General features: G+C 35.3%; 1 protein-coding gene across 2 annotated transcripts in view; it reads left to right on the plus strand.

Annotated features, from left to right (window-relative positions):
- Positions 1 to 19,843, plus strand: part of cdh23 (cadherin-related 23) — a 274,516-nt gene that overhangs the window by 246,118 nt on the left and 8,555 nt on the right. For both annotated transcript variants that reach the window (XM_058795349.1, XM_058795348.1), the window contains 20 exons: positions 2,168 to 2,287; positions 2,373 to 2,553; positions 2,714 to 2,847; positions 4,267 to 4,476; positions 4,580 to 4,687; positions 4,765 to 4,867; positions 6,313 to 6,438; positions 7,075 to 7,278; positions 8,560 to 9,018; positions 10,051 to 10,167; positions 10,892 to 11,116; positions 11,257 to 11,426; positions 12,060 to 12,197; positions 12,291 to 12,410; positions 13,313 to 13,490; positions 13,825 to 14,036; positions 14,802 to 14,996; positions 15,108 to 15,221; positions 17,785 to 17,914; positions 18,358 to 18,621. In XM_058795349.1, the coding sequence (XP_058651332.1) occupies positions 2,168 to 2,287; positions 2,373 to 2,553; positions 2,714 to 2,847; positions 4,267 to 4,476; positions 4,580 to 4,687; positions 4,765 to 4,867; positions 6,313 to 6,438; positions 7,075 to 7,278; positions 8,560 to 9,018; positions 10,051 to 10,167; positions 10,892 to 11,116; positions 11,257 to 11,426; positions 12,060 to 12,197; positions 12,291 to 12,410; positions 13,313 to 13,490; positions 13,825 to 14,036; positions 14,802 to 14,996; positions 15,108 to 15,221; positions 17,785 to 17,914; positions 18,358 to 18,621 (3,508 nt within the window). The remainder of the gene's footprint in view (positions 1 to 2,167; positions 2,288 to 2,372; positions 2,554 to 2,713; positions 2,848 to 4,266; positions 4,477 to 4,579; positions 4,688 to 4,764; positions 4,868 to 6,312; positions 6,439 to 7,074; positions 7,279 to 8,559; positions 9,019 to 10,050; positions 10,168 to 10,891; positions 11,117 to 11,256; positions 11,427 to 12,059; positions 12,198 to 12,290; positions 12,411 to 13,312; positions 13,491 to 13,824; positions 14,037 to 14,801; positions 14,997 to 15,107; positions 15,222 to 17,784; positions 17,915 to 18,357; positions 18,622 to 19,843) is intronic.

Below are 19,843 nucleotides of genomic sequence, written 5' to 3' on the forward strand. Positions count from 1 at the left end.
TTGTTAGGATCGGACGATATTTGGCCGAGATACAACTATTTGAAAATCTGGAATCTTGAGGGTGCAAAAAAAAATCTAAATGTGACCCGTTCTGGCGAAATGAGTCGGAAGTCGCACGGCCTAATTTTGAGCTACAGGCAAAGGAAGTGAAAAATGTCAGTTTTGGTCGAATTTGAGGTTTTCACAAAAATGAGTTCATTAAGCCCTTTTCTAGTGATCACAATGCTCCAAATAGTAATTAAACATCTAAAATGATCTTTATTTGTGCGTTTTCTGAGAGGAGTACCTTTTTCTCTGCGCACTTCTGGATGATGGCTACTGCTTCTCACTACAAGTTGTAAGTCTATTGTTGCAAAGCGCAGCATTCCAGCTTTGTTAATATTCATATCGAATATTAACGAGTCCACGAGTCCAAACCAGTGAAATATGATTTTCAAACCCATGCTGATGACGATCGTGCTGACTGACATTTGCATTTGCATTACCTAAACCTACCCATCTCCACTCCCTGATCCCTAAACCCACCCCATCTCCACGCCTAAACCTACCAATCTCCACCCACTAGATGTGGATCCAACCACGCCCCCTGGATCTTGTGCACTGCAGCGAGCCCTACTTGGCCTTTCCGCGAGCTCCCGATCTCCCTTATAAAGTACATTATTGCGAAATATGTATTGGCGAGATTCACATCATAATCTGTTATGACTGACATGACTGACGTTTAGTTAATAGTTGGGGGAAAATCTGATATGTAACATTATATTTGATCCATGTATTACAGTAGGTCATAATATAGATCTGTCTCAATGTTACTTTAAAAGAAAAGACGGAATCACTTTGATTTATTTGCAGTTTATTTGCATCTTTGTTCTTGTTTTTAATAACAAAGATAAAATAAAAATAGCTATATTGTGATTAATAATATAGTAATTATTATTAAGAAAAGAATTGGAGGAAAATATGCAACGTTGCTTGGTGATTCTGTTTTGGAATCTTTAACTCGATTTTTCTCAAAATCAGATCTGCTGCCTCTATTGCCTTCAAACGGCTGTAGCTCAGTCATTTTTATCCAATTCCAACAAGTCATATATCATTTTGAAGGTATTTTAATTGAGAATGTGAAAATAAAAAAAACTGCGCATTCCGACTCATTTTGCCAGCACCGGTCACAAATATTGAGAAAATTGCCTTTAAAGTTGTCCAAATGAAGTTCTTAGCAATGCATATTGCTAATCAAAAATTAAGTTTTGATAATATTTATGGTAGGACATTTACAAAATATCTTCATGGACCATGTTCTTTACTTAATATCCTAATGATTTTTGGCATAAAATAAAAATTGGTAATTTTGACCCATATTGTTGGCTATTGCTACAAATATGTCACATACAGTATGTGTAGTTTTAAAGAACTGCATTATTATTTTAACCTAACAAGTAATTTTTAAATTTAAATACTTAGAGTTTGCATAGATTACATAGATAACCAATTTGCATAATGACCTGAGTAAACACATTTGATTATATATAGTTTTCGTATGAATGAGCCTGAAAAGGCCAATATAAGTGTAAACAATGAAATAGTGACAAATACTCAATGCGAAACTTTGTGGTCAAAATAGTATGATGTTTCTCGCAGTCAGTAAGATTTTAGAAATTTTTCTGAAAGAAGTCTGCATTAATTAGATCAAAAATACATTAAAAGCAGTAATATTGTGAAACATTGCAATTTCAAATAACACTTTCCTATTTGAAAATATTTAAACTGTAATTTTTTCAATGTTGAATTTTCAGCATCAGTCTTCAGTGTTACATGATCCTTTAGAAATCATTCTAATATGGTAATTTGCATTTCTTATTATCAATGTTGAAAACTTTTTAATATATATAATATTTATATAATTATTATTATTTTATTTTTTAATTAAAAAAAAAATGTTGGGGTTGTGATATAAAATCCTTTAATGAAAATAAAGGTTAAATGAACAGCATTTTTTGAAATGTCTCTAAATGTCTGTATTGTCTCTTTTGATTAATTTCCTTGCCGAATAAAAGTATATTTAAAAAATCTTTCAAAACAGACATGATAATTCACAAAAGGCTTCCTGAGAATGATTCATATACTCCACTGCTGTGTGTGTTCAAATTGTGTTTGTGTGTGTTCACAGGGTCAGATTGTGGTCATTAAGGAGCTGGATTATGAGATCAGTAATGGTCATTATGTGCTGACGGTCACAGCCACAGATCAGTGTCCTATACCTCAGTTCAGACTGACCTCCAGCACCACAGTGAGTTCATATCTGCTACACACACACACGTATGCAGTCCTCATGACTCCTTTATATCACACTCACACACTGTCCTGTACCGCAGGTCCTAGTGAATGTGGTAGATGTGAACGATAACGCACCCATCTTTCCGAGACCATTCGAGGGTCCATTTGAAATCACAGAGGGTCAGCCGGGCCCACGTGTGTGGACCGTTAAAGCCACGGACGCCGACTCGGGATCCAATGGAAAAGTGGAGTACACCATCACCGCAGGAGACCTGAAAAGTATGTGTGTGTGTTTGTGTGTGTGTGTGATAGACAGCTGATTCAGATTCAATCAGAAAAATGATTAGTGTTGATATTTGCTGTGTTTTTTTGTCTGCCTTTAAAAAATTGTTGTTCCTTTATATCTACCTCTGTTTCTTTCTGTCTCTCTCTTTCCCAGATGAGTTTGTAATTTCATCTGTTGAGGGAGAGTTAAGAGTGAGGAGAGATGTAGAGCTGGACAGAGAAACTATCGCCTATTACAACATCACCATTACTGCCAAAGATCTGGGAACGCCAGCGCTCAGCGCTACGGTAAACACCCCCACACACATTCAATTCATATTCTTATACTATGCACAAAATTGTGAACGGATGGGAAAGTACATGCTTTTGAGTATGTGGAAAGAAAATGAGCCATTATTGGGACATACAAAATTGCACTGTGACACCACAAAACCTGTTTGTTTGCATTTGTAGTTAAGCATCAAGCTAAATTAATTCATTATTATTATTTTATTTTGATGTTCATATATTTAAAAACAGCATCTTTTGTCATTAGAGCAATTGATCTAAATAGAACTGAACATTGGAATTGAAACTGAAAAGTCTGAAATTTAATTAGATATATAGCTGTGTTTTAAAATGAGTTGGCATTGGGTTCTTTTGCACAAGAGCTACTTTTGAAAAATAATTTGTTCTCAGAGAGGCTGGTTCACAGTAAATGCTGCTCTCCACAGACTATTCTCTGCATCTGCTCTGAGTTTGAGTCACTTAAAACATGCATTTGGGAATGCAACATATGCCAACCATCTTCTTTGTAATCTTACTTGAAATGTGAAGTGTTTATAATCCATCTGTTGTGCCTCCCTGTAGCACACCAAAATAAAAGTTAGATGGTTTTAACATTTGAAAATTAAGACATTAAAAGTCATAAATATTAGTGTTGTGAAATAAAGTTATTATTATTATTATATTATATTATTTTTCCTTAATACTCAATCTGTTATTTTACAGTGCAATAGCAATATTTCTTTTCTCTTTTTTAATACAAATGAACACAGCAAACGTGGAGCTTAAAAAATACAATTAAATCAATAAAAAATTACATTTTTTTATCAGAAAGATTAGATTTTCCCCCAATTATGTTTGCCTCTTTTTGTCCATTCTTTGCCACAATTAAAAACATTTTAAGAAAATGCTTCCAATCTATGAATCTATCATTATATTATTTTTCTTAAATCCTCAAATTGTATTTTACAGTAAAATATTACCATAGCGATATTTATTTTTTCATATTTTATAATAATAATAATAATAATTATGATTTTTTTTTTATTTTTTTTTTATTATAATTGTTATATTATTTTTTCTACTCATACTGATATATAATCACAAAACCTTTTGGCCAAATTGTGAAACCCTACAAATAAACACAGCAACCCGGAACTTTAAAACAAAGAATAAGTGCAATTTAAATGTGTATCAGGAAGAACAACATTTTTTCCCCTTAAATCCCCATTTTTCCATTCCTTTTCCATTCTTTGCCACAGTAAAAAACATTGAAAGAAAATTCTTCAGATCTGTAAATCATGAATGAATACACACTTTAAAAAAAGGAAATGGAATGTTTCAAGCCACATTAATTAATTTATTTGATACTATTTTTAGTATCCGGTGAATCACTTAAATATTTCCCATAACTCATTTGGTGGTTTTGTTTTTCTCTGTCAGGTGGTAGTGGGCATTCAGGTGTTGGACATTAATGATAACGACCCCGTCCTGCTCAACTTACCCTATAACACCAGTGTGAGCGAGGGAGCACCGGTCCACACCTCCATCACTCAAGTGCGGGCACAAGACTCGGACAGCGGCCGCAATGCTCTCCTCACATACAGCATCACGGCCGGCAACAATGATGGATCATTCTACATTAATGAGACCGTAAGAGACAGAGGGATATAGGGAAGAAAAGAATAAGCCTTTTTTAATAAGAGACGTAAATAACAATGTACGAGTGAACAGACCAATGTTCTCTTCCCTCCAGTCAGGTGTGGTTCAGGTGAACAGACCGCTGGACAGAGAGAGAGTGGCTGAATACAGCCTCACCATCACCGTCAAAGACAACCCAGACAACCCTCGCATCGCACGCAGGGTAAATAACACAGCATTTCCAGGTTTCACAGCACCATCAGGTGAACACTCTCATGAGACTCTTCTCTCTCTGCTCAGGACTCAGAGTTGTTGGTGGTGACGGTGCTGGATGTGAATGACAACAGGCCCATCTTCACTCAATCCAGCTACAGGGGCGAGATCAGTGAAAACTCACCCACAGGTTCTTGTTAACCACTTCCTGACTCTCACAAATGAAGATTACGTAGATATCCTCTCTTCAAAGAAAGGGCAGAGAAGAAAAGCTTTTTTTTTTATCTCGTTTAGAAGGTTGTCAGGCTGAGTTGATTGCCTTGGTCATGACAAATCTTTTCAAACACAAGTTTGTTGCACTATTAAAACACTGTGCAACTTTCAGAACTCAGAACAAAAATACCATTTATTAAACAAATTTGCAAAAGTTGCTTCTAAAATCTTCAGGTTTCTGACATTCGATGTTAACACTTGATCATCACCCACATAATGCAAATTTGTAACCCATAAGAAGGCACAAGTCTTAAGGGTTAAAAATAGACAAGTCAGATTACATTTTTTATAGCACTTTATAAAGGCAACAGTAGCAAGGCTTAAATGGCTCCTCAATCCACAAATCACCCACATTTACCATAGTTTTACTGTAGTACCACTGGTACGGTGGCAGAAAAGTAGGATATTCATATTGAGTATTATTATATTATTAATATACTAAATATGTTAAAGGAGTAATGGAGTATAATTACATTATTTTGTTAATTATTCTATCAGTTGATGTGGATTTGTAATTGACTGAATGTCTTTAGACTGTTTTTCAATGCAAACCCCATAGAAACCATATAGTTAGGCTACTTTTTTACCGTGGTAATGAGGTGCTGTACTTTTGGTTATGTATAAAAGATGAGGCTGTTACAGTTTTCACAATGGTACTGTCAAATATACATCTGCATCCCAACTCAAGCTCCTGCTACTCTGAACTCAAGCTCCTGTTCTAATGTGCATTTCTAAGAGACAAAACTTGTAATATTACATGTTCAGTGCTACCAAATCAGGTGCTGGTGCCACTGCGCTCGAATGTTAGTCTGGAGCCCTGATAATATAAATTGTACTGTAAAATGTTACTGTAATTTGAAATTTCATCTGTTTAATTGTAAATGAAATATATAGCTTTAGTAAACCATTTTTTAATTTATTTTAGTTTTAGTATAACATTATTATACCATGCATAATTTTACATTTTTTTGTTTAAAGAAGAAACCAAACCAATGTATAGTTGACATTTGAAGCTCAATGCTATAGAAAAGCAATAAAAGTTCAGGAAGAGTGTTTTCAACCTTTTTTTTTAAATATATATTTTATATAAAAATATGGCATGCACCTTCAAACAATGGCATAAATCTGTTCAAAATAATGGTTATTAATAATCGCAATTACAATCTCAAGGGAATAATCAACTATTATGATTTTGTCATAATCGTGCTGCCCTAGCCGAAGTTGACTAATATAACATAGTCTGAAGGGAAATAAATACGGGATGAAAAGTGATGGTTATGACTCATTTAACATGAGATCAGAGCTGAACCTCTGAAGCCAAATTTCTGAACCTTTCTCTCTCTCCGTCTGTCTGTCCATCAGGCACCACTGTGTTGATTCTAAACGGCCCAGTTCTAGCAGAGGACAAAGATATTGGGGAAAATGCAGTGGTGAGGTATCGTCTTCTGGGAACCAGAGTGGACCTCTTCTCCATTGACTCCCGCACAGGTCTGAAGTTCAGTACAGATGCTGTGGGTTATGTCTGTTTGTTTTCATGTTTTCCAAAATTGAAGGCCTCAAAATGTTTTAAAATGTTGTGTTGATGTCTTCAAGAGATTACATCAAGAGGCTAATATTCAGTTCGACTGTTCACCTTGATGTAGTATTTTCTGTTAGTACAGTTTTTTTTTTAGTAGAGTGTTTTTTTTCTGTTAGTACAGTCCATTTTTATTTTAGTTTAGTGTTACCAAAAGGAAATGGAAAAATAATAACAGATTTCCCAAACATTCCTTATCTGCCATTGGTTGAAAAACAGATAAACTCAAGCCACTAAAGTCAGTGTTACTGTTGGTTGGGATGCTCAATAATAGAGTTTGCACTAGTTGTCTTTTTATATTAAATTAAGAAAGTATTTTAACATCAAATGAATTTAACCTTTAATACAATCTTTTTTAAAAAAGCTCTTTTTTTCCAATGATTAAATGGTCTTAAATTGAATTCCTTTAAATATGCAGATACTTTTATATCTGTGGTATCAGTTATACAAGATAACAGTCCTCCCACCTTTCATACACCCACATAGTTTCTCGTAATCAAGCACTACTCCCGCTCATGACACGTTCTCTTTCCCACCCCCGTCTCTAGGGGTGGTATCAGTGCGTGGGGGTGCTGTGCTGGACCGGGAGGCTTTCTCTGTGCCACGGGTGGAGCTGTTTCTGCTTGGGGAGGATGTGGGAGGTTTAAATAGCACCGTTCCACTCACTATCACCATCCTCGACATAAACGACAACCCACCTGTCTTCAATCCATCCAGTTTCACTGTACACCTGCCAGAAAACAGCCCCACAGGTGAGACAGACAGTATCAACTGATAGAGGTGAATGAACTGGTAGAAAATCTAGTTTACTCTGGTTTGTTTGGTCCCATTGCAGTGTAATTGTGAGTGTAATAACGATAATATATATATTGATAATGATAATAATGTTATTCGTGAGTTAGTATTTTTAATTATTTTTATAAGATTATTTATTTACAAATGTATTACTTTTTAATGTACACTACCAGTCAAAAGTTTTAGAACAGCAAGATTTTTAATGTTTTTTAAAGAAGTCTCTTCTGCTCACCAAGCCTGCATTTATTTGATCCGAAGTACAGAAAAAACAGTAAAACTTTGGAATATTTTTACTATTTAAAATAACTGTTTTCTATTTGAATATATTTTAAAATGTAATTTATTCCTGTGATTTCAAAGCTGAATTTTTAGCATCATTACTCCAATCACATGATCCTTGGAAATCATTCTAATATGCTGATTTGCTGCTCAAGAAACATTTATTATTATTATTATCATCAATATTTAGTAACAGTTGAGTAATTTATTTTCAGGATTCTTTGATGAATAGAAAGATCCAAAGATCAGCATTTATCTGAAATAAAAAGCTTTTGTAACATCATATACTATACCATTCAAAAGCTATCAGTATCAATGAGTCAGTATCATTTTTATTTTTATTTTTTTTGGTAAAGAAATTATAGAAATTAATACTTTTATTTAGCGAGGATGCTAATATGCTGATGATAAAGACATTTATAATGTCACAAAAAATGACTATTTCAGATAAATGCTGTTCTTCTGAACTTTCTATTCATCAAAGAAACCTTAAAAAATCTACTCTGTTATTAGTGTTTTCAACTTAATAATAATAAAAAAATGTTTTTTGAGCAGGAGTAATGATGCTAAAAATTCAGCTTTGAAATCACAAGAATAAATTACATTTGAAAATATATTCAAATAGAAAACAGTTATTTTAAATAGTAAAAATATTTCAAAATTTTACTGTTTTTTTCTGTACTTCTGATCAAATAAATGCAGGCTTGGTGAGAAGAAGAGGCTTCTTTAAAAAACATTAAAAATCTTACTGTTCTAAAACTTTTGACCGGTAGTGTATATATGTTTCTAAATTTAAATAAAGTGAAATATAAATGCAAATATTACATGAAAATCAGAAATGAGAAATATTAGAAATACAAACCAGAATCATTGGTTTAATTTTAAATGCTAAAATTACTAAAACTAAAAATGTATATATAGAGAGTGTGTGTTTTATGTATTATTGTGTGTATTTTCAGGTGTGGTAGTAACGCAGCTCTCGGCGAGTGACGCTGATGCGGGCTCTAACGGTTGGCTGCAGTATCGCTTGGACACCGGCGCTCAGGACCGTTTCATCGTTGACGCTCTCTCTGGTGCCGTTGTGGTCGGCAATGCTACGCTGGACCGAGAGGAGCGTAGCTCGTACCGTCTAGTTGTCATAGCAACTGACCGAGGCACACCCTCTCTCTCAGGAACGGCGACATTAACTGTCGTTCTAGACGATGTTAATGACTCCCGTCCTCGTTTCATAAGGCCTGTGCAGACCATCAGCGTTAACGAGTCAACACCACCGGGAGAGGTCATAGCTACGCTCACCGCTGAGGACCCTGATCTTCGACCCCGACTGGAGTATTACATCATCTCTGTGGAAGCTAGGGATGATGGGAATAATCCAGTGGAAGGGCTGCAGCAGTCTTTTGGAATTGACTTTTACACAGGTGAGCGATTATGTCTTACTACATTTTTGCTGCAGAAGTTGCACTTTTAGCCCTCGTCACATGTACACTGCCGTTCAGAAGTTTGGGATCAGTAAGATTTTTAATGTTTTTTTAAAGTCTCTTATGCTCACTAAGGCTAAATTTATTTGATCAAAAATACAGGAAAAACAGTAATATTGTGAAATATTATTACAATTTAAAATAACTGTTTTCTATTTTAATATACTTTAAAATATAATTTCTTCCTGTGATGCTAAGATGGATTTTGATCAGCCATTTCTCCAGTCTTCAGTGTCATGATCATTCAGAAATCATTCTAATAACTGATTTATTATCAATGTTGGAAACAGTTCTGCAGCTTAATATTTTTTTGGAACCTGTTATTCCTTTTTTCAGGATTCTTTGATGAATAAAAGGTTAAAAAGAACAGCATTTATTCAAAATAGAAATCATTTCTAACAATAAAAGATTTTAACAATTTGCTTTTTATTAATTTAACACATCCACAAATTACTGACCCCAAACATTTGAACAGTAGTGTATATATTGTTACAAAATATTTCTAATTTATTTCAAAGAATAAATGCTGATCTTTTTAACTTTGTATTCATCAAAGATCCTGAATACAGTTTCACAGGTTACAAAAAATATTAAGTTTTCCAATAATTCAGCATATTAGAATGATTTCTGAAGGATCATGGGACACTGAAGACTGGAGTAATGGGATCACAGGAATAAATTACATTTGACAGTATATTCACATACAGAAGAGCTATTTTAAATCATAATAATATTTCACAATATTACAGTTTTTTCTTTATTTTTGATCAAATAAATGCAGCCTTGATAAGCATGAGAAACTTCATTAAAAATATTAAAAACCTTACTGATCCCAAACTTCTGAACGGTGTTAACTAAACACTATACTTTTTTTTTTTTTAATCTACTGAATGAAAATGAATGTGATTTTTACTTCCGAGGAACCATGATGTGCTCTGTTGTGTTGATTTTTGTGTCCATCTTTATTCTCAGGTGCTGTGTTTGTACGCAATCCCCTGAACCGAGAGCTGGTTGCCACTTTTGAGATCATTGTTTCAGTGCATGACAACGCCAGTGATATTATTGACATGTCCGTCAGTGTACCCAACGGTAAGAAAGATCTTTCTGTCTACTTTCTAGTGTTCATTTGTTCATCTATTTAATCTACTCGCCCTCAGGTCATCCAAGATGTAAATGAGTTTGTTTCTTCATTGGAGCAGATTTGGAGAAGTTTACCTTTATAACACTTGCTCACCAATGGATCCTCTGCAGTGAATGGGTACCGTCAGAATGAGAGTCCAAACAGCTGATAAAAACATCACAATAATGCACAAGAAATTCACACACCTCCAGTCCACCCATTAATGTCTTGTGAAGCAAAAAGTTGGTTTATTGCAAATATGCTTGTGGATTATTGTGATGTTTTATCAGCTGTTTGGACTCTCATTCTGACGGCACCCATTCACTGCAGAGGATGCATTGGTGAGGAAATGGTGTAATCCTAAATTTCTCCAAATCTGTTCTGATAAAGAAACAAACTCATTCACATCTACAACTATTCCTTAAAGATTGACCACATTGCAATCTTTATCTTCTACTGCAACTTTTGAAAAAACCCGTATGCGCTCTGGGTGCTAGTCACTAGTGGCCGGGCTTATTAACCGGCTTGACCAACAAAGTTAAGTAGGTTTGCCAGAAACCATGCTGGTAACCAACTTCCAGTTTGTCAGGTTTTCCTTCCTATAATTTTCGATCTTGACCAGCACTAAATCAGCCTGGGGGGATTTTCCACTTTCCGGAAAATCAAATCATTTAAGATTATTTCTCTCCACAGCCAAATTGACCATCAACGTGCTGGATGTGAATGACAACGCTCCTCGTTTTCGTCCTTTCGGGGTAGCGAACTTCTCTGAGAGGATTCTGGAGGGTGCTGTGTCTGGTACCACACTGCTGTCGGTGACTGCTGTGGATCCTGATAAAGGACCCAACGGTCAGATCATCTATCAGCTCCTACACCTGCCCCGTGGAGACTACATTAGACTTGAAGACCCATCTACAGGTTACACACTTAAACACATCCGCATTTCTATCAGTGGTCTAGTCCTAAACCCTAAATGACTGAAGCTTGAAAATGGGTCTTGCTGATTTAATTCCATCTCTAAACAACATGGGCATTTTTTTCAAAATCACTATCCACAGGTAAAATTGTAGCCAATCGGACGGTGGATTATGAACAAGTGCAGTGGCTGAACTTCACAGTGCGTGCTCAGGATCACGGCACGCCTCCTCGCTTTGCTGAGCTTCCTGTCTATCTGCGGATTGTTGATGTCAACGACAACAACCCAGTTTTTCAACAACCAATATATCAGGTAAATCAGTACAAACCAGATTGGCAGGGTACTGTGCAGATTTAATGTTTTTCTTTCCTGCTAAATCCGTTAAGTATTTTCGTTCTGACGGAGGATATTTAGAGCTGCATGTGAAGCTCATATAGTGGCATCAAAAAGTCTAACACTTTAGTGAAAATGCATCTGTGTTGCTTTTTGCTTATTCAATGAGAAATCTTAGTCTGACAAATTATAGTAGTTACAAAAGTATAACCACTGATTATTTAATTAAGTTAGAAATACATTCTAACATACATTTTATTTATATTTTCAAAATCAGTTTATTTTCAGATTTAAATGGTATTTTTCAAAAAACATTAAGCAGCACAACATTGATAATAATAAGAAATGTTTCTTGAGCAGCAAATCTGCATATTAGAATGATTTCTGGAGGATCGTGTGACACTGAAGACTGGAGTAACGATGCTGAAAATTCAGCTTTGCATCACAGGAAAACATTTTAAAATATATTAAAATAGTAGACTGTTATTTTAAATTGTAATAGTTCACAAACTTACAGTTTTTACTATGTTTTTAATCGAATAAATGCTGCCTTGGTGAGCATGAAGAAAGAGACTTTTAAACAGAAGATTTTGTGTATGTTTGTGTGTGCAGAAGTCCATTTTTGAGGATGTTGCACTCGGCACTATTATTGTAAGCGTGAGTGCGACAGATGCAGACTCTGGCCTGTTCTCTGTCATTGAATACGGGCTAGTGGATGGAGAGGGCAAGTTCGGCATCACACCCACTACGGTTAGTGTGTTTGGTGTGAAAACAAAACAAAGACAATAACAAATGCCATTTATAATGTCATTTATATTCATTTTTAATGTCTTATGGTATCAGGGTGACATCTACATCCTGTCTGCCCTGGACAGAGAGACCAAGGACCGTTACACACTCACAGCCTACGCCAGGGACAACCCTGGAGGCAGCCCCAACAACCGCAGGGAAAACTCTGTCCAGGTACATAGAATCTGTGGATGTGCTTAATTTTATTTTTTTTACATTTTGCCCATTTTATTACCTCTGAAATAATTTGATTAACATTACTTTATAATTATGACTTCCAAACTCAAAAGTAGGAACTTGGAGGCAGCATATGTTGCCCTTTTTAGCTGCTAATTAAAATTAAAAATTTCCGACTCGTTCAGACACAAAAAGATGAACTGGTGTTGTCATTTTATCTCAATGTGAAATCAACATTCAAACAACCTGTCATACAAACTGTGAAGACCAGTTGACCATAGGAAGAAAAACCAAACTTGGATAAAACGATTTGAGCAAGAGACTTTGACGCAGTCAAGGTGGAGTCTCCTTCACTTCCAGTTCCTCTTTAAGGAGGATATGAAGAGAGCATCAGCTGTGCAAATTAGGTTTCACAAGACGTGTTTGTGAGGTGGCCAAATGTTCAGCTAGCACTTCCTCTGTTCACACTCTGTTGTTATGAGGAAATGAGAACTATAGAAGCAAAACAAGCAGAAATTTAAAATACCATCAGTTGATGCAATTTTTAATGCAAACTTGGCATAATATTGACTTACTAAAGGCTCCAAATGTGAGTAAAATGCAATTACAAATCAGCTTTGGTGAGTCCAGATGACCAGTAACTGTTTCAGGATCTGTATCATCATTATATGTTTTAATTGGAATTGTTGGTTTGCTGGATTCCCAAGCAGTGTTCAGATTTCAAACTCTTTTGTACATGTTTGCATTTTTTGCACAGAGAGTTTCAGTTTCATGTGAACAGTTTTGCATGAGCTGACTTCAAATACTTTGAAAAATAACCAAAACAGCTTTTGTTACTCCACCTTAACGCCTCTGTATCAGACCTCTGAGCTCCCTCTGTCTCTCTCTGTATCTATCAGGTGCAGTTAACAGTGATGGATGTAAATGATTTCCGTCCACGTTTCTCAGAGAGAGTTTTTACCACTAGTGTGTTTGAGAATGAGCCTGTTGGTACATCAGTGATCACAATGAAGGCCATTGACCTTGATGAGGGGGAGAATGCATTACTTACCTATAGTCTACAGGGCCCTGGAGCGGGTAAATCACACACACACATATACAGGAAATATAGATAAATTGGTTGCAAATTTAGGATTAAAGAATTGGCTTTTGGAATTTTAATTGAATTGGATTTCTATTACTTTTTTATAGTAAATTACACACACAAGCATACATAATTTTAACTTAAATTTTAACTTCCATAATTTTATCTTAACTTACTATTCACCATTGTGTTTGCTACCTTGATTCAAAATCAGGAAATTCATTGGAAGTTCAAGACATTCTCAATTTACTTTCCATGTACAATTTGATAAACGCACTCGAGTATGGCTACATAGTTTGATGACGTCTCTTCCTCTCTCTATCACAGATGCGTTCTCTCTGGATCCTGACACTGGGCTGATTCGCTCCCTGCGGTTACTGCAGAGTTTTGAGAGGTTTAATCTGACCGTGGTGGCGACCGATCATGGCAGAACACCTCTCTGGGGAACCACCAGTCTTCAGATCACCGTCATAGATGTCAATGATAACAGGCCGATCTTTGTGCGGCCTGCCAATGGCACTATCATGCACATACTTGAGGTGTGTAACAGTGAAAAACCAAACGTTCGTTTTTATTAATAAATCATATTTTCTTTGTTTGAAGGTGAGGTTGAGTGAATGCAAGCTTTCTCACTCATCCTACAAATTACAACTCAACCACTTTGATGTATTCTCAGTTATCCCACAGCACTCTTATTTTGTCTTCCTCATTGTCTTTCTCACATCGCAGGAACTTCATAGGAATATCCATTACATGTAGCTGTCTAGTTGCATGCTGAAACATGCAGTAGAGATCTTGTGTTTGCTTGTGTGGTCAAGCCTTCTGTGTACGTCTGACAGCCAAAGTGAAAAGATCGTGTTGCAGATCTTTGTGATCATTGTGAAGCCCTTTATTCATGAGCCCAAGTGATGAAACCCACCCCAGTGACTCAGAGAGATGTTAACCATAGTGTCATAGAAGATGGTATTTTGAGCACTTTGAGGAAACATTGTAAGTTCCTCTTGCAGTAAGGACAAGTCTTTAAAACCTTTGAAATGCCTTTGATTAGAGTCAGAAGCACTAAATGGCACAAAAAAAATATATAAATGAAGAGATTCCCTGCTTGTAATTCTGACTGAAATCTGTCGCATGGACGAATGTTCAATACTTTGTTCAATACCACTCAATACTTTGACCCAAATCTGTCACATGGAGGTCTGTCAAATTTGATCTGGACTGTGAGAGATTGGATGACCTGGTTTTGTTCAGGGTCAGACATCATGTATGAGTGAGCATTCGGTCATGTTTTGTGTGTATTGTTGCAGGAACAGCCTCCTGGGCTGGTGGTGTATGAAGTTTTTGCCACAGATGAGGATGAGGGGGTGAACGGAGAAGTCCGATACAGCTTCCTGCAGACTGGAGCAGGAAATAGGGACTGGGAGAACTTCCATATTGATGCAGTGAACGGAGTGATCACCACTGCAGTTAAACTAGACAGAGAGAAACAAGCCCTGTACAGTGTGAGTCTTTCTTTCTAACCAAACACCATTCTAAATAAAAGACAATTGAAAACAGCAGAAACCCTTCAAAAATGATGCAATAACAATTGAAATCTCTGTATTGGTGTGCAGCTGGTTGTGGTGGCGTATGACCTCGGGCAGCCTGTCCCATATGAGACCATGCAGCCTCTGCAGGTGGCTCTGTCTGACATCGATGACAATGAACCTGTTTTTTTTAAACCTCCGGTAATGTTTTGATCATTTGTTTTTGATTATCAGATATATCACTATTTTTCAAGTACAGACTATAGGCCAGTTGGCCCGTTTAATATTAACCCTGTAAAACCTGACTATGAAATAATAGTTATAAAAACTTATTTTATTTAATGAAACATTTAAATTCAACTTTAGACAAAAAATTTGTGTTTATCACATTTGATACATCAGGCTTTTATGGCTCATGATATAATATAATATAGTGAGAATATGAAGCGCATACTGGAGGAGGAAAACAAAACACCTAAATTTTATAAAGAGTGCAAAAAAGAGCAAAAACATGCAATTTGGTGCTGTTGCTGATATTTATTTGGCTAATCTGAAATTCTGATAGCTTGTAATGTAAATCAATAAGATGTACTTACATAAAATGCATATAAATATCAGTTGCACTCTGTACCTCCCCATAATATCTTAGATCAAAACTTTGATTATGGAACATGGAACATGCAATGTGCTGCAGTGATGACTCAGAGATGTAAATCACATTCCTCAAAAGCCTGATGTGTTGTATTTAATGCTCACATTTTAACATGATTTTTTTCTAAAAATGATGAACAGATAATCAAGCAACCCTACGTTACTTCAGTCTAGTAAATGTTTGTCTTGAATATTACTATCAATATAAAAGTTATTCTTGCGTAAGATTTTGCAGCAGAAAGACACATGTATGTGGATGTTTTCAGAAATTCACCCAAAAATTTGCTAAAAAAAGTAACTATTTATCAAATGACAGAAGGCATGCAGTAAACATGTTTTTCAAAGTTTTGATCATGTTGTTATTTTAAAGGCCTTAGAAATTTGCATGTCAAATATAATGCAGTAGGCTTTAAAGTGACTTTTACATCATGAAGTGTGAGGGTTGAAATTTTGGTAACACTTTAGAATAATGGTCCGTTGTTAGCAAGTAACTATGCAGGAAGTAATAGGTAGTACTACATTAACACTTAATTTAATACTATTAACTAATAGAGAAGTAAGATTAACTAAGCAGTAAGTAAAACAATTTTAGGACAAAGGTAGTTCCTTATTAGATATGTGATAATTATTAAATAAAAATATCCTCTTTGAGAATTACTTGCGAACTATGACCAATTAATAAAGAACAACCAATTAATTACTAATCACAACAGTAACGTCTTAAAAGTGAACAATTGGGTTCTTTGTGGAAACTAATTTATGAATATAATATCCCTCAAATAAGTCAGCTACAGGTTGAAATTGTGACTACTACTCTTACCAAAGGATGGATGTTCTCTGTTTATTTGAAACAAAAACATCAAATAATAACACAAATAATTCATTTAAAAATGTTAATAATTAGGAAGTGATTGAATTGGTTAACAATTATGAGCTCTGGTTTGTGTCAGTTCAGTATGCATCCGACTCCAAAAGACCTACTTTTAGTGACAGTAGGCTGGGGAGGACTTTTCTTGAATATAAATAATGATGTTCTCTTGACAAAAACAAAATTGACAAAATTCACATCCTTAATGAAGGCATCAACTGCCTTTATATTGTGTTAAGCACAAAACTGCATATTCCAGATTACAGTGTCACTAGTGCCTCACACAAATGTATGACTGTACACTATGTGTCAGATTTAAATATGTTAAATAACTTATTAAATTACTTACTAATTACTGAGTAGTTAAGATGATTTTCACTTTAAAATAATGGTCCAGATCACTAGTAGTTCCTGCAAGCTAACGTTTGAGTAATTAGTGAGGGGTTAATGCATTTTTCACTTTAAAGCTAAGGTGCTACTAAGGAACTACTAGTGATCTGGACCATTATTTTAAAGTGAAAAACACGTTAACCCCTCAGTAATTACTCGCATGTAAATTAATAAGTTATTTAACGTTTTATATCTGACACACACTGTACAGTCATACATTTGTGTGAGGCACTAGTGATATTTCACCAGTAGATCATTTGGAGTGGGATACATATTGAACTGACATAAAACAGAGTTCATAACTGTGAACTAATTCAGTCATGAGCTTGTCAGCATCACTTCCTAATTATTAAAAAAGTGAATTATCGTTTTTTTATTATTATTCTACGTTTTTGTTTGAAATAAACAGAAAAAATCCATTCTTTGGTAAGAGTAGTAGTCACAATTTAAAAATGTAGCCGACTTATTTGTGGGATATCATATTCATAAATTAGTTTCCACAAAGAACCCAATTGTTCACTTTTAAGAGGTTACTGTTGTGATTAGTAATTAATTGGTTATTCTTTATTAACTGGTCATAGTTCACAAGTAGTTCTCAGTGAGGATATTTTTATTTAATAATTATCAAATATCTAATAAGGAACTACGTTTGTCCTAAAATTGTTTTACTTACTGCTTAGTTAATCTTGCTTCTCTATTAGTTAATAGTATTAAGTTAAGTGTTAATGTAGTACTACCTATTACTTACTGCATAGTTACTTGCTAACAACGGACCATTATTCTAAAGTGTTACCGAAATTTTTTCTCATCACTTATTGCTTAAGTCTTGAATTTTGTGTGTTGCGTGTATTTCAGAGAGGAAGTTTGCCGTATCAGTCTCTGTCGGTGCCTGAGCACTCGTCTCCTGGGACCGTTGTGGGGAATGTGACTGGTGCAGTGGATGCAGACGAGGGCTCTAATGCTATCGTCTACTATTTTATTGCAGGTGTGGACACAACATTAAACAACAAAAATGAACCCCTATATATGCATTTACATCATTATACCATGCTTATCCAGTGTTTGGCTCTGTTCAGCTGTTCGAGGCTCTGAATTTTATATGAATTGTACTTGGATTTTACTGAATTAAAATGTATCTGACGAGTAATCTCTCTTTGCTGAACATATTCATGAAAGAATATACAGTATATGAAGGTTAGTGAACCAATAATCTTTGATCAACTACTGTAGGTCAGGACTGTTTCTTCATAGAACATTTCCGCCTGCAGTTACGAATGTACTTCTCAGTTTGCGCAATTTTGTTGCATCCGCAACAAGATGGTGAAATTCAGATTTCTGAGAAACTTAGAATTTTCCTTGTAAACTTAGCAGAACAATGGTAGCCAGTGTAAACATTTTATTAACTGCATTACTGATGCTCTTTTCTAGGAGGCGATACTGAGGGAAACTTTGGTATGAGTGTGGCCGGAGTTCTACGGATCAGAAAAGATCTGGATCGGGAAGAAATCCCAGTGCATTCCATCATCGTTAAAGCTTCCAGTAACCGAAGCTGGTCTCTTCCGAGAAGTCAAAGGTCACAGCGGGCCCAAGTGCTTGACCCAAGCCGTGACCCTACATTACAGGAAGTAAGAATCTTCCTTGAGGACATCAACGACCAGTCTCCAAGATTCACAAAGATGGAGTACACCGCAGGTAACATATTTGTTGTATTTTGAAACCATTTTCAAAGTTCTATTTTACAGAGATGTAAAGAGTACCTGAAAACCATACTTGAGTAAAAGTAGAGATACCGTGAAGAATCACTCGACTACAAGTCACCAATTCCAAAACAACTTGAGTAAAAGTCTTAGCGCATCTGATTTTAACAGTACTTAAGTATTTTACTTATATGAAATATAGACTCAAAGAGGAACTAGTCAAAGAGATATGCCAGTGAAAAACTGTAACATGCTAGAGAAAATATGCAGAGGCAAGGATCTATGTGCAGGTATTTAATGGAAAACCTAGAACAAACAATAAATCAAAAACCATAGGGAACAAAGAACAGATTGATGGACAAACAGACTACCTTTACACTCAACAACTCACAAGGAACTAAACAAACACTAGGGGTATACAGTGTTGGGGTGTAACTAGTTACATGTAACGGAATTACGTAATTTAATTACAAAATGAAAGTAATTGTAATTAGTTACAGTTACTAAGAAAAATGTGTAATTAAATTACAGTTACTTATGAAAATGTTAAGGATTACAAAGGGGGTTACATCTGATTTTAGCTTTTTAACAATCTAACATCTAACAAGCATAACAAGATAACAAGACACACCTGGGGAGACTAATCAAGGGGAACCAATGAACAAACAGACTACAAACCCCACGGGAGACAGGAAGTGACATAAAAGTCCAAGACAAGGCACAGAGAACATGTAACAAAAACAAAAGATAACGTTCATGTTCATTTTCTAAAACCAAAATCAAATTTGCAAAAAAACAAAAAAAAAACAACTAGATCCTTCAGAAAGGTCTATTCAGTAAAATGGATAAAATAATGTTAAGTAAAATTAAAAATTCATTGCCTTTTTGAACTGAATGTGCTGTTACGGCGTCATTGCCGGCTTCAGTCATGTCCTCATCTCACATAGAAAACACCAAGTTTGGGTGAGTGCAAATGCACAAGATATAGCACTTTCAGTGCCTTGTAGTTGGTGATATCACTAAAAGCTAGGTACCATGCAAAATGAAATGTGTAATTCCAACACTTATTACAAATGTAGTGGACAGATGCTTATTCAAAAATGTAGTAAAGTAGAGAGTAAATGGTGCTAATATCTTTGATGCTCAATAAAACTATAGAGTATACAAAAAAAGATACTCTAGTACAGTAATTAATTACATTTACTCAAATGCTTTAC

The sequence above is a fragment of the Onychostoma macrolepis genome, chromosome 13, assembly GCF_012432095.1.
Source record: "Onychostoma macrolepis isolate SWU-2019 chromosome 13, ASM1243209v1, whole genome shotgun sequence".
In the NCBI taxonomy this organism is placed as follows: Eukaryota; Metazoa; Chordata; class Actinopteri; order Cypriniformes; family Cyprinidae; genus Onychostoma; species Onychostoma macrolepis.